The 15,414-nt window shown below is 44.8% G+C and overlaps 1 protein-coding gene across 3 annotated transcripts in view; it reads left to right on the top strand.

Moving 5' to 3' along the window:
* The first annotated feature begins 440 nt into the window (after positions 1 to 440).
* LOC119166710 (nischarin) overlaps positions 441 to 15,414 on the top strand; it is a 289,672-nt gene continuing 274,698 nt past the window's right edge. For 2 of the 3 annotated variants that reach the window (XM_075882435.1, XM_075882433.1), the window contains exon 1: positions 441 to 1,036. In XM_075882435.1, the coding sequence (XP_075738550.1) occupies positions 950 to 1,036 (87 nt within the window). In that variant the 5' untranslated portion in view covers positions 441 to 949. The remainder of the gene's footprint in view (positions 1,037 to 15,414) is intronic. The other variant, XM_075882434.1, reaches the window with a different exon arrangement.

The following is a 15,414-nucleotide window of genomic DNA, read 5'->3' as shown; positions in this document are numbered from 1 at the left end:
TTTTTTATCGCTTGCTCGATGCGATGGTGCTTTTTCTACATAACAATGTTATTTCCGAAAAAGCAAAATACACTGCAGTTTGTATATTTATAAAACGTTATGCATTGATTTCTCAAATTTCCAATAGGGAGGTAATGGATTACCTAAAAACTCCGGTTTAGCTTATTTTTATTGGTTGTTAAGTAGTGCTGTCTGAATAAACACGATTCATTTGTAAAATGGGCGTGTATTTTTTTTTTTTACCAGCAAGAACTGCCAACAGAACAACGTATATGCAATAGCCGTGACTGCAGCCTGTTTGACCCTAAAAAAACTGCTGATGAAAGCACTCCCGAACAACAGTAGAAGAAACACCCGACTTTCGCACAAGAATGCTCAAACCGAAACTGAAGCCACTGTGACGCGATGGCAAGGCCGGAAAAGGAATGCCGGCCGCTAGGAATGCTAGCAGTTATGTGGGCCGCATGGTTCAATGAGAGCACGGAGGAAGGAAAAGGTTCCTTCCTCCGTGAATGAGAGTGTCTGCTCTTTACGTTTGCTATGTTACTCTATGCTAGTACACTCTACCACTGGTAGGTGTTCGGTGGTCATACCAATCCATCCATCCATCCAGTACAATCTTGGCTCGTTCGTTTTCACGGGGGAAGGTTCCTCCGTGTTCGTTTTCGTTGCAGCAGCCCAGGCAGGCGGCCAGGTGTTCCCTGAGGCGGCCTCCAGCTTGGCCAACTGGCTGACAGGGTGCTGATAGTTCTCAGACATTGGCACAATGACCAAGCATCTGCCTGTAAGGTGACGTGATTTCGGTGGTTGCGCTCACGTGCTACTGTGTGCAGCCTTGTCCAAGGCGTCAACTTCCGGGATTATCGTAATCCGCTGCACCGCAGTCGGGCATTCCGTACCGCTCCGTGCGCACGCCGGTCCGTCAGCCGGTCACGTTGGTGCCGAAAGCATGGCGCTGTATCAGCCCGTCCAGTCGTGGATGAAGGCTTCGGAAACGGTCAAAATCGTTGGCACCGAGCAAGGCGATGGCTTCACGGTGAGTAGCGCAGTGTCGTTTGCAGTACGTCGTGCGAAAGCGAAACCGTGTACCGACCGGTTCCGATTTCCTGCAGAGGTTTCTCGTTAAAGAAACGCCAAATACTGGGCTCTTGTTCTTCAGCCAGTCCGAGGCCTCGAAATTTCGTGGGGCGTGCGTCTTTAGAGCGTGCAATCCGCCTCCTAGGTGTTTACGTGAAGGGGCGGAGAACGTCTTTTGAGGTCTCTCGCACGCTGTAGTATTCTCGGCCTTAGAAAAGTGGCGAATGTGGGAGATTTCTGAGAGCGTCCTTTTCCACGGATGCTTGATAGATGCTAGCGACTGTCGGTAGGAATGAATTCTGCCTTCTTCGTTTCGTGACGGCACAGTGAACGTCGGTAAGTCGCTGCCGACAGTATCGGAGAACGTACAGATCTGCATGAAAGCAGTGACAAATATTAAGTCTAAACTATAAAGATTTCGAATAAGAACAAAGCGGTGCCTCAGGCGGAGAGAGATGAAGGCGGCGCGGACTTACACCGATTCGTCTTCATAAGTGTATTCTTCTGCCATGCACCAGCCTGCTCTAACAAGTTGCTAAAGATATGGACTTGTGGGCTATCTTGTTTGTATTGTGACTAGCTTTGTTGAAGCGTGCGTGTAGAATAATCATGAAGAGCCCAAGTGCAGTGCCGTGTTTGATCATTTGCTTGGTCTAGTTGTCATCCTTTGGCAATTCTTGTTGAGGAAATTCTTGCTGCCTCCAAAACCATATCATCAGCTGTGACTGTTTTAACTATAACCAAGAGCACACAGCCCAAACCATACTCCATAGTAATGGTCCACAAGGCAGTACAGCCGTCAGCACTTCTAACACGGACGCTCCGATGCTGGCCTCAGCTCGCTTGGACTGAAGTCAGCGTCAAGCATTGAAAATGATATGCTTGATGCAATTAGCGATGGATGTAGCACGTGTCTGTTTCATTAGTAAATTTCTGTTTCCTGTCGGCCTGACCGGTGGGTCGAATGTGCTTACTCCGCATCCTGTTGTCCCCTTGTTTTGCTCGAGGCTACATTAACATGCGCTCCCAAGGCGTTCGTTATTGAGTATATACTTATCTCATCAATGAATTATTACGTAGGACAGCTTACCTACCTTTCGAGTTTGAATTCGCACCAAGAAATTACATGTATAAAAAGCAAAGCAACCGCACTTTCATGGTGTTTGTAATAAAAGTGACACAATAAATAAATTTGAAAGTCCGTGGTGTTATTCATGTTCCGATTCAATAATTTTCAGACAATGTGAATTGAATTCTCGCAATTTAGAGTGTGCCTTTCTGTTCGGTTCACGCTACATGGAAGATGTCTTGGAGTGCAATGTTTGTGCGTGTTATTAGCAAGAAAAACGCATGGATACAACGCAAACAAACCAATTTTCGTGCATAGTTATCGCATAAAGCATAAATTGTCATCTTTTAAACAAATCTTTCGTCTGGGACGTTAAAACCCTATATATTATTACTCGCACAAATGTTGTGCTCTAAAACCACATCTACCGTGCAGCGCGAACAGAGCCGAAAAACACACTGTAAATTGTGGTAACTGTTCAATTCACACTGTCTGAAAATTAATAAATCAGAACATGAACAGCGCCACTGCATATGAGATTTATTGTGCAACTTTTGCAAAAGCCATGAACGTGTGCTTATTCTTCTTTTTATACATGCGATTCCTTTCAAGCAGCACATGCGAATTCAAACTCAATAAGTGCGTAAGCTGTCGCATCATTGACGAGATAAGTATACGACAACGAATGCCATGGGTACACGAAAACGTAGCCATGAGCGAAACGTGGCAAAAACGGGATGCAAAGTGAGTGCAGTCGACCCGCTGGCAGGCAGACTGGAAACAGAAATTTACTAGTGAAACCGGCAAGTGCTACCTGTATCCTTAAGTGAAGCAAGCACATAATTTTCAACGCTTGGTGGCGCTGACCTCAGTCTAAGCGAGCCGAGGCCACGCGTCGGAGTGTTCGTGTTGAAGGTTCTGACGGTAGCTGTCCTATTATGGTCAACCAGTGGCACTCCAGAAACCGTGGTATGCTTTGCCTCCATGACAAGGATCTGTTGAAAGCGGGTTCTTCTCTATAACGTTCCTCCTAAAGCTTGACAGAGAGCCTGGTTGTGGAAGCAGTCTTGCCATAATTTCTTGTGTTTGTGCAAGGGCAAAATTGCACCTGGTTGTCCACATTGAACATTTAGTTATTTATACAAATTAGCTGAATCTTCACTTTTTCTAATGTTTTAATGCTTTTTAATTTTGGTCGGCACCCTCTCATTTCGTTTGTTCCTCACGCTTTTTTCCGACTGGGCGATGCTTGTAAACCATCGATTTCACTTAGCTGGATGTTTTGACTTCAATTCCTGGCTTATTTGAGCCAAGCTGAAATGCGTAAGTGCGTTGTTACTCATGTTTAGCTGCACACCATAGACTCGTAGGTCGTCAGTCAGTGTTAACGTTGAATTTTTGTTACACCTTGACTGATAAATGATAGTGCTTTTGGTGTATTGAAACATCAGAATTTAATTAGCTCAATATGTGCAGATTGGAAGTTCATAAAAACACTATGCTTGTATTTTGATGTGTCGATGAAAGTGTGTTGTCAATTGCTCTGGCAGCAAGGAACCATTTAGGTCTGCATCCGTACATAAGTATGTTGCCAGTATGGCTGTGCACTTTAATGTGAGAACTTATGTTTTCACACAGCGAATTCATCAAGCATGTTAAGTCTCTATCTTTTCTTTAAGAGGTCTTCAATAGGTGGCCACCTTTTACTGAAAAAAAAAATACAAGCAGCCCTATAGTGCATAGGGTGCTAAAGAAACGGGTCGAAGGTGTTGTATTTCTATTTTGTTTTCATGTGCCGAGTCATGTGCGCAGTGCAGAGCTTTTATAGGAAAGCATCAGAATTCCTCGTCCGCCTTCCCTAAAGGTCTGAAACCATGAAACCGCACTCGACCGCCATCGATATTGCCTCGACGAGGCGACATGTGACAGCGGCGTTGATGGAAGAAGAGCAGTGCGTCGTTCTGTGTGTAGTGTGTTTGTGAAAGTGGTTTGCGGTTACGTCGACAAGAGGGGACGCACTGCGTGCCAGCGAGACGGAGACACTCTTCAGATTTTGTAGAGGGTAGACGTGTATCGTTACGTTGAGATGTTTCGTGCTCTATGTGTAACCTCTAAGAATATAAGTTTTTTTTCGGTGCTCAACAAATTTGACTTTTGTCTTTCTTTAATCGTTCACATGGTGCCGAAACCCAGGATAGAGGGACAGAAATATCGAAGCCGACAAATTTTCCGACCGCTTGGACTGAGTGAGTTAGTCACCCAACGGTGCGTCAATGGATCGTCGCTCGGAGAAGCTGCTGGCAAAAAGGCGTGTACAATGCGGCCACAACTCTCGCATCATTGATGAGGCCGAGCCTGCACTTCGTGACGGGACACAGAGCTAGCTGTCCATCTTGATTCTATGCCTAGAAACCAGCAACGAGGAGCTGCGGAAGATTAACCAACAAGCTGGAGCCGCCGATTCTCGAGGAAGAGTTCGAAGCCGAGCACAACGAGGCCATAAGGTGCAATGACGCGGCCATAGCCATGATCGGTTGCGTTCAAGCAAAGCTCAGCACACTGAATATAAACAACGGAGCACCTCAAGCTGCACAGCCAACGAGTCACAATCTACAAGAAGCTGTTCTCCAAGGTGACAGCGTGAAGTTGCCCAAGCTACACTTAGAGACATTCGACGATGAGTTGGGAACAGTTGCAGCAAGCTGTTCATAACAACCTGCGCCTTTCTAAAAGTGAGAAGTTTCAATATCTTCGCTCGTTGTTGCATGGGTCAGCTTTGGTCGCAATAAAGGGTCTTAATGCCACAGTCTTGCTATGAGAATGCCCTTGAAATATTACAATGGCGTTTTGGCGACAGAAGGCAAATCGAACAAAACCATCTCGCTAAGCTTCGAGCATTACCCGCGATTTCATCGTCGAGTGACCTGCGTGAACATCGCAAATTATATGACCACGTTCAGGGGCACATACGTGGGCTGCGCAGTCTTGGAGTGAATGCAGCTAAGTACTCTAGCATGATGAGTGAGATCATCTTAACATCGCCGCTGCATGACATTGTTGCCGACTACAACAGACAAGCTTTCTGTTCTAAACGACCTTCACTGGCAGCAAGCAATGAAGTTAACGGGGAAGTTGAAATGCCTGCACGGGCAGACAGCAAGCACAAGGGCTGAGGACCAGCTGAAAAATGTGCTTGAGTTCCTCCTAACCGAGGTTGAGAGCAGGGAGAGGAGTTTTAATGGCGACCGTGCAACGAAGAGTGCACTGCCAGTGCATGAAAAGCACGAAAGAAGTTCGAGGAGGCCGACCGCTGCGGTTCTTCACGCAAAGGCAGCAGCAAAAATGACGACTGAATGTTGCTTCTGTGGCTCGTCAGAGCACAGCGCTGAAATCTGTCCTGATCCGCTTGATATTAAATAAAGACGAAACAGATTAATGGCTAACATGAGATGCTTCCGCTGCACTGTACGAGGTCATTGCATTCAGAACTGTGGAAAGAAACATGCACTTCCTGCAAAGGGCGACATGTGTTTTCGATGTGCAACACCAGATCAGACGGAGCTCCGAGACAACTTCCATCCGTCGATACCACCAATGTTTACGCCTCTTCCATGGATTCACCACCCTGAATATATTGACATTCTGCCAGCACAACAGCACCGAACAAAGATGTCGCATCGTACAAGTTCAACTGAGAGCACAGTACAGTGGGCAATAATTCATCATTGAAGCAACAGAGGTACCCTTCATCTGCAAAGATACTCTTTATACACCGACAGAACATCATTTTGTGAAATCAGTTGAAGCGAAAGGGGGACCCATCGCTGATAAGCTGCTGCTTCCTGACATGCCAGCCATTCCAGACATAAGCCTTCTAATTGGATCAGACCACTTTTGGAAATTCATGAACGAGGTTGGGTACTCCAAAGATTCTTCTAATTGGATCAGACCACTTTTGGAAATTCATGAAGAACGAGGTTGAGTACTCCAAAGATTCTGTGGGTCTAGTGGCAAACAACACTGCATTAGGGTGGACCTTCCAAGGCCCGGTAAGCCCAATGACTTCATTATTAGTTGCAGTTAACACGTGCCTTATTGATAGAGACACGCATGCCCGATCATTTAGACTCTCTCCTGCAAAGTTTCTGGGAACTCGATGCATTAGGCATGAAATAGGAGCACAACTCGAGCCTGCATGACCAAGCCGTGCAAAACCGATTTGAGAGTGCCATTGCATTGTGTGAAGACCGCTATCAGGTAGCACTGTCCTGGAAAGTCTGCTGGGGGAGCTCACAGTAATATTGATTTAGCTAAGAAGCGCCTTCAGAACTTGACTACACGGCTGAGACGCGACGGGGCTGGCTCAGACGCTCAAGAAATACGACTCCGTTATGCGAGATTGCCTGAAAGAAGGTCATGCCGGAACGCATGCCACCTGTGCAGTCAGAAGACCTTGAACATGTTTACTACATGCCTCATCAGGCTGTAATAGGCAAGGAATCAGCGAGCACGAAACTGCGAGTTGTTTTTGACTGCTCATCGCATTTGCCAGGACAGCTATCGCTCAACGACCGCCTAGAGAAGGGTCCAAAACTTATCGCAGATTTGGCTTGTATTTTGCTTTGCTTTCGCCTTCATGTTGTGGTGCTTACGGCTGACATAGAGAAAGAATTTTTGCAAATTCTTGTGCAACCAAGAGACTGAGACGAGCTCGGGTTTCTCTGGTAAGAAGAAACCTCGAAAGACCCTCACCTACTTCCCAAGATAGAAGAGTGGCGCATGACAAGAGTGCGGTTTGGAACATCCGCAAGCTGATATCTCCTTAATGCGTCAATACTTCACCACCTCGAGAAACAAAAAGATGTGCGTATGCAGATTTCCAAGGTCCTTTGGAATTCTTTCTGCATTCACGATTTGGTTACTGGAGCTGAGTCAGTGTGTCAAGCTGTAGAAATATACAGAGTTGCAAGGGCAATCATGGCAGATGCAGGTATGAAGTTGCACAAGTGGCCAACAAATTCAGCAGAACTACGAGACTCGTTCGATGGTGACGACATTGTGGAAAATCTTGACGCGTTTCGTAACGTTCTCGGTCTGCGCTGGAAAGCCGAAATCGATCTTCTGTCTGTATCGTGCAAGATACGCATGCGCTGTGCGTACTAGTGCCGTCTCCCACCAACTGCTGACGTCAGCGCCAGCCTCTATAAAACCTAGCAGCAGCTATCAATAAACGTTCTTTCTGTTCCTGCTTTAGCTGACTGATACATGGTGTCAGAAGTGGGATGGATGTGGACAAAGTGCAACGCTATAGCCTTTACAGAGCAGCGCACTTGAAAGCAACGAGTCGGACAGCGAGTGCGAGCCCATCAACGAGCATGAGCCCAGTCCTAGACAGCAGGTGTCTGCACTGTCTACATCCCCCACCGATGGACGACATACACCGAGGTTGAGGCGCTCGAACAGAAACAGGAGGCCACCAAACAGGCTTCACTTTGATCGCAACGTCAATCAAGTGAATGACATGTTTCAAAGAACTGATAAACAGGGGAAGATGTATCGTGCAAGATACGCATGCGCCGTGCGTACTAGTGCCGTCTCCCACCAACTGCTGACGTCAGCGCCAGCCTCTATAAAACCTAACAGCAGCTATTAATAAACATTCTTTCTGTTCCTGCTTTAGCTGACTGATACTGTCTATTCCGACAGAAAGTGTCCTGAGAGCCGTCAGAGGTAGTCTGAGTACCAAGAGAGAAGTACTCCAAATGGCTGCCAGGATTTTTGATCCCCTTGGGCTTGTCAGCCCGTACGTTGTCAGAGCAAAAATACTCTTTCAGCATTTGTGGGAAAGAGCATTAGACTGGGATTCTCTTCTTCTAGGTGACGTAGAGAAAGAATGGAGTAAATGGTGTGATGAACTTTCAGCAGCTTACCTTCAAGAGGCGCTTCGTAGAGCAGAGCAAAAATGCCAGCTTTAAGCTGCACGTTTTCTGCGACCCAAGTCGGGAAGCCTATGAAGCTTGCGCGTACTTACGAGTGAGAGACAGCGATAACTGATTGGGTATTGAGCTAATTTGCGCAAATGAAGGGTAGCACCCTTAAAGCACCTCTTGTCGCCTAGACTAGAGCTGATGGCAGCTGTCGTAGGAGCTCTTCTAGCAAGCTACGTTTGCAAGCGAATAGCCTTGAGCATGACAGTTTAATTCTGCACGGATTCCACGATTACACTTTACCGGATAAAGAGTTATGCTACGAAGTGGAAGGCGTTTGTTCGAAATCGAATATCTGAAATTCATACATTGAGCGCCCCGAAGCAGTGGAGACATTGCCCAGGCCGCACAAATCCTGCATATTGTCTTATACGAGGCATGTCTGCTCAGGCACTGTCAGAATCCACATTATGGTAGCATGGCCCACCTTGGCTTCGAGAAGACTGCGATAAATCGCCTCGTGCAACACACAAGGAAGTTGCGCCAGAGTGAATTGGAGGAGGAAAGATAAAACGGTGCTGCAGTTGTCTTCGGTATTTAAGAGAGAAGCAATCATAGATGCAGAAAAATACAGTCAGTTGAAAAAGCTTCGCCGTGTCACTGTCTGGATCTATGGATTCCTGAGAAAGGCGAGAGGAGAAACCCTAAATGGTGATGTCGCAGCCGAAGAGCGCAACCGAGCAAGGGCATACTGGATTAAGATAGCCTAAGAAGAAGTTTACGACACAGAAAGGCAAAGCCTAATGAAGAGCAAAGCCTTCGGTCAACGGTCACATATCTACATGTTGAATCCGTTCTTGGATAACAGCGGACTTCTCCGTGTTGGTGGGCAATTACAGCATTCTAAACAAGAAGAAACTGTCAGACATCCCATTTTACTACCTCCTGCTTACGAGTTCACAAAACTTGTAGTAAGAGAATGTCATCTGACTGTTATGCATGGTGGTGTCCAGGACACAATGACACAAATTTGAGAGAGTTTCTGGATTCCGAGATCACATCAGGTTGTAAAGCAAGTCATTCGTACTTGGAATGGCTGGATAAAGAAGAGATTACAAGCAGCTAAGGCACCCGCTGCACCGCTTCCTGCGGACAGAACCTTGCCAGGCAGTTGTATTGAGGTTGTTGGCATTGACTTTGCCGGCCCTTTATTCACCAATTTACTGAAGGGAAACGCAATGACGAAAAGGCTTGCATAGCATTGTTCACCTGCGCTATGCAACAACGCTATGTACATAGCGTTGTTCATTGTCAGTGTTATGTAAGGTAACCAAATCACTGCCACGATCAGGTGAAATGGCACGCCAGGACTATCTGGGGTTGCTGTGCAAAAGCGTAGACAGATCAGTGGTAAAATATTTCTTTTTTGTTTCAGAAACAGCAAGAGAGTAACATTTTAAGCATTCTCTAAGTTTAGACCATGATTCAGGAGATAACCTTTTAGCGCAAGCATATAACCTTTTCTTTTTATTTATGAGAGATCTAAGAAATCTACGATTTTGATGTGTCCTTAGTGATATTGATAAGTGGAACACATTTATCTATGAGGAGTGAAATAGTATATTTTTACAAAGGAAATCCAGTTATTCTGGGCCGACCTGTTGGTACATGTTGGAAGAAATGTATTTGTAGGAAGTAATCAAGTTCAACGTTCATTTGATCCTAATGTGCCTTTCGGTAATCCCTGATTACCTTACACTAAGCACCCAAAAAGGTGAGTGGGATATTGGTTGAAAACTATAGAAAAATGTAGAAGGGGTATGTAGAATGTATGCTTGTATCACAGCAGTAATGCATGGTACAAGCATACATTGCCATCGGGCGTCGGAACCAGAGCTGTGCGCCGCCGCGCTGCCCTTTTTTTCTCATGCCGTTCGCGCCGCCGCTGAAGTTCCGAGATAGACCACGCCGCTGCACAATATTTTGCAGTGTGCCGCCATTTGTCTTATATTTACCCGAGTGCGGAATCTGGGCATTAAATATATCGCTTCACTTGCTTTTCTGCAGCATTAAGATTTCTGAAAGCCGCATTTGCGGTGTCGTGACTGCTTTTTTTGTTTCCGTGTGTGGATGCGCTTTTTATGTAGAGCCCTAAAACAGCTTCTGAAGATACTTAGTTGCGGCGGCTGCATTTTCGATGTAGACGGAAATGTCGTAGGCCCGTGTGCTCAGATTTGGGTGCACGTTAAAGAAACCCCAGAAGGTCGAAATTCCGGAGCCCTCCACTGCGGCATTTCTCATGATCGTATGGTGGTTTTTGGACGTTAAACCCCACATATCATCATCAAGATACACAGTGGAGCATGTTGTTCTCTCTTGGCGTTTCTCATTCCTTTAGCGCTCTTCATGACGCCAGAACAGTGATTAGCGTGACATAGTTAGGACAGATACTCTAGAAGGGTCCATATACTAGAAATAACAGTTTTAAACTGTTTTCTACCCTGCTTTCCTATGCATTTGCCACCCGCCACTCTCGTTCTTTCTCGCCTGCCACAGGATTGTCGTGCTCAAGGAACTTGTGGGTTCGCTGCATTTAGTAAGTTTTCGATTGCGCAAGTGGAAATGAGAACAGTGTAGCCAGCCAGTTCGAAATCCTGACAGGCTAAACGCTTTGCACTCACATCGCACACATGCTTTATGAAGACATAAATGTCAAAGATCCTGTAAGAATCGTAGTAAAGTGAGAGTAGTCTAGTGTAATCGGAAACGAAACCAAAGGCTCTGAATTCGTTCGTTCTTTAATCGTATGAATTCTTCACAGCAAAGACGATGCATCTCTCGATAACAAGGGCCAGTCCACTTCTACAGTTTTGTATATTTTTCTATTGCAAGAACAGGTATATGAACACTGTTTACAGGCTTTCATTATCCCTGTAATGTTCCGTATAAAGTCCAAATAAATTATTTTAGTACCCACATGGTATGCTGTTCCCGCGGATAAAATTTCATGAGCGATATCACCTTTTCATTCAGTGTGAACATAGCAATAGCAGCAGCACGTGTTGCTTCCCAAGAAACTTACCGTTATCTCAATTATCACTCTGTAACACTGAAGCAGAAAACTTTTTTTAGTTGTCCCAGAGTAAGGAAGAACTCTTTTTCCGCTTTCTGGTAAAAGGAAGTCGCTTAAAGTTAACGATTAGGTCCTATAATGTTGTGTGTAGCTTAGGAGAAAATGTATTTGAATTATTTGGCCTGGTAAAGGCGAGAGAAGTGCTGAAAAGGAGCAGGCTACTCACTAAAGCATTCATTCCACGCTAGTGCTTATAGGCTACACTGGTGCACAAAACCGGAAGCCGTCCAACAACTCTGTTTATAGACAGCGAAAGCGTCTATAGAGGAGACCCGCTCAAGTTTGCCCGGCGACGCCAGCGCTTGCCTTTCCCCTGCCAGAAAAAGCGCACAACAGTAGCGTCTTCCGACCCTTCCGCTCCCTTTGGCTTCCACGCATTTGCGAAGCATGCGCTGCACGTGAAACGTCCCTCGTTCCGCAATGTCACCCCTACAGAAAAGGGGGAAGTATTGCGGCGTAGTCAACAGTCACAATAATCATGGAAACACGAAGGGGTCGACTCCACCAGTGAAATTCTACCGATTCTCAAACCGATGGTACGAAACAAGCAGACGACAGGAATGGATTAAAGCAGTGCACCAAAAAAAGTAAGTAAACAATTTTTTCATAAAAATTGGCAGGCGCACAATGCATTAATTATAACAGGTGTTAATTTCTACGTCACCGTTCCTCTAATCTATCGAGTTACTGGGAAATGCACGTCCCCATCTTGTATAAATTTTCAACGTTCGTCTTTAGAGCGCTGTTAAAAATAGCGAAGAAATATTTTATGCTGCTACTATTATTCGATATTGTTGGGGACGTAGTAGTTGAAGCTGTGTACACATGTGGTATTAGTGATGTGTTGTTATATATTTTTATATCTACGCAGCGCCGACGAAAGTATGCGGTTGCCAAAAGCTTGGACAATGATTTGTAGCAGACATTTTGTGAGAAACTGCAAAAATTACTCAAGTCTGCACCCGTCTTATGTGCCGACAGTGTTTCCACCGGCTTACAAGAAAGGGGCACCTCACGCGGAAACGGCGCAGAGGTATGATAGGCAGTGAAGCGCATAACTATCTATGCATTTTAAAGCATTTTCTGAGGACTCTTGATTCCTCATTTCAAGCTCAGCGAGAATTCGTTCCGCGTAGGCACAATTATCAAGTCAAGCGAAAATAGAAGGGTTTTGATTGAACATGGCACTTCAGCACCGTTGCATTTTAAGGGTAAGATTCGAACGCGGTTAGTAACAAGCACATTACTTTTTTGATAGTTTTAATACAAAGTAAAAACGATTCAAGCAACAGACAATGCAAAATGTTTAATCAATAAATATTCATACGCAGCTATCTCCGTGAAGTTCTTGTATGAAGTGTTTCTGTGCACACAGATGGACACAATTGTAGTTTTTTTAATGGGGCATTTTGTCATCGTACATGTTTTTATAGAGTTTGATTTCGTATGCAGTACTTGTTTTATTTTGTGAATGTAAGGCGTTATTAACAGGATCACGAAAACCGCGTCTACTCATTTTCAGGCTTCTTGTACATTTTATACTTGAAGATGATAAAAAAAAAACTAATATTATCTGCCACACTACAGATATGCTCAATGATGATCACCGTACAATATCCGCATAAAAAAAAAAAACTCCAACATATGAACGTTGTTGTGAACGGCACGATCTAACCTCTGCGACAACTTTATTTTGCTTAGGTGGAAGCGTCATTCTGTGAGGGCAGCCGGATCAGCACAAAATTCTGTGGAGCAGGCTGTGCCACAAGGTATTGCTCAAGACGACCCAGCAATGCAAGATGAAGAGAACTCTGTTTTCTTCGATGTCTATGACTCGCTTTCAAGCGATTTAGAATCGCTAGAGACGCCAGCGATGCAATTACATTTACCGCTGGAGATGCGACGCTCCCGCTTGAGTGGACACGACAACTATGAAAAAAAGAAAAAAAAATGCATTAGCTGTTGTTGCACGTCCGTTGGGAGATACAGTGATCTAGTTGTTACTGAGTGTGCAGGGGCAGCCCGAACAACACGGTGCATTTTTGATATGTCACCAAGATAAAATGCCTTTATAGCAATGCGCTCTTTCCCTGCATATTAGACACACACAAAAAAGTTTCTCTGAAAGCTGGGCGCTCATCATGATAACACGCACGCTGTTCGCGAACTCAAAATACCCGCGATGAGAACGGTGATAATGCAAGGAAAGACACGCAAGATAGATGTCAATTATTGTTGTGGGTCAGAAAGAATCCCCTAATAGACCATTTATTTTTGAAGTGCTGTGTATATACAGCACGATAACTTGGGTGGGTGCTAGTAAATTAAGGTATCCCAACTAATAGCAGTCACAGCGCAAGAACCGCTTAACCTAAAACAAGAGAAGCGGCCTTACCCATGCATCCAGTAACAAACATAGTGCATAGTACACAGAGTAAACCAAATAAATCAGGTATATAATTATGAACATACAGAAAGTTTTATTCCCCTCTAACGTCGTAAACAGCGTCGTCTTTCACTTGCGAAACGCACTTCGCTATGACGAGGACGGCGTCGTCTGCTACAACTTGCTTCGCTGCCCTTTTACCAAATTGCTGCCACGAAAAAAAAAAAAAATTCTGAATTGCGGCATCCTATTAAATGCGGACAGAGCGCATACATCATAACCGCGCGCGACGCAAAACTCTCAAAAACACGTGCAGAATGCGTGCAGCGTGCGAGTAAAGCAATGCGTTTTCAAGCAGGTTGAATGAGACAGCGGAGAGGCCAACACTCATGTAACCAGTTTTCTCCCCACATTGACTGACAGCGCCACGCTCCGCAGTGCCTCCCTCGGCGTGGGTCTCCTCTATAGCGAGGAACACTGCTGAAGCATAGATGAAACAAGCTACCCATCTCCATTGCATGGAGAGTGCATGCGATAACACCACTCCGCGTGGGATGCCTATGGCCGATTGCTCTTCAACAGCAAAGGAAGCCCTGTCTGGCTTTTGCTAGACGAAAAGCTCGATCCGCATCTGTGAACTTCGAATATAGTCGCATGGTCGTGAGTTCTAGCACACGCTATCGCATTCGCTAGTTCAGCAGGCATCGGAGAATGGCTCGTTTACCCTTCTGCACACTATGATATCACTGCACGAACCCTGATTATTTTCCCGAAAGCAGCTGTATTCTCATTCACTAGTGTTTTACAGTTTGGCAAAACCAGATGAAAAAGAGTAAGCTGCAGCCTAAGTTCATTATGGGACTGCGAACTCTTATCGCACGGTTCAAAATCTGAAGTCGTCGAAGGGTTTTCTGGCCATGACACTGTTTATGTCACCTCAAACTTGGCGTGTTCTCCTCAAAGACCTGAGATAAAAACTGTTTCGAACTTTCTTAAAGTTGATGACTATTCCATACTGGACCCTTCAGCCTGATATTTTAAGGAATTTGAATATTCTAGCGAATTTTGTCCTGTAGATGCGCTCCTTAACTTTTGTGATAATGCCTATCAAAGTATGTGCACACAAATATTTTAAATGGAACCCAGTACTACTGCTACCAGAAAGATATAATGCATCTCACTCGTCGCATAAAACTCTTACGTAAAAATCTTCATCCCAAGTGTAATGACAATGCTTCTTGAGTTAATGAATTGAAAAGTAGATAGAACCTAAAATGAAGAGGCTAAGAACTACTACCTCAGCAATGCCTATGCTACCCACTATATGGAAAAAATTCATCCAGCTCGTAGAGGTCGATTTGTCCTGTATACTGTATGCCCTCATTGTTTAGTCTTGATGGCCAGTCGTCCTCAAATCCGGAAGCTATAGCAAATGCCTTTAATAATTACTTCAGATTTGCTTCTTTTTCTACCGATAATGGCATCACTCCTTCATTTTCCACGAGCACCAAACTACTTGCTCCTCCTAATCTTGAATTAAGCTTCCCTAAAGTGCATAACCTAATAGTAATTTTGAAGTTGTGATAAACTCTGGCCCAGATGGTATGCCAAATATATTTCTAAAATGCTACTCAGTATGGCGTGCTAGTTTCTTTACTGTAATATTTAAAGTAAATCCCTGCAATAGTTCCCCAGCTGCTAAAAATTAGCAAACATTGCGCCCTTAAGTCCGGAAACAAGCAAATAGCAAATTATAGTCCAATATTTTTGCTTTCTATACCAGCTTCACACTTTTGGAGCATATAATCGAATACTATTCAGA

This window comes from Rhipicephalus microplus, unplaced genomic scaffold (assembly GCF_043290135.1).
Source record: "Rhipicephalus microplus isolate Deutch F79 unplaced genomic scaffold, USDA_Rmic scaffold_12, whole genome shotgun sequence".
In the NCBI taxonomy this organism is placed as follows: domain Eukaryota; kingdom Metazoa; phylum Arthropoda; class Arachnida; order Ixodida; family Ixodidae; genus Rhipicephalus; species Rhipicephalus microplus.
This window is presented reverse-complemented; position numbering and strand designations above follow the sequence as displayed.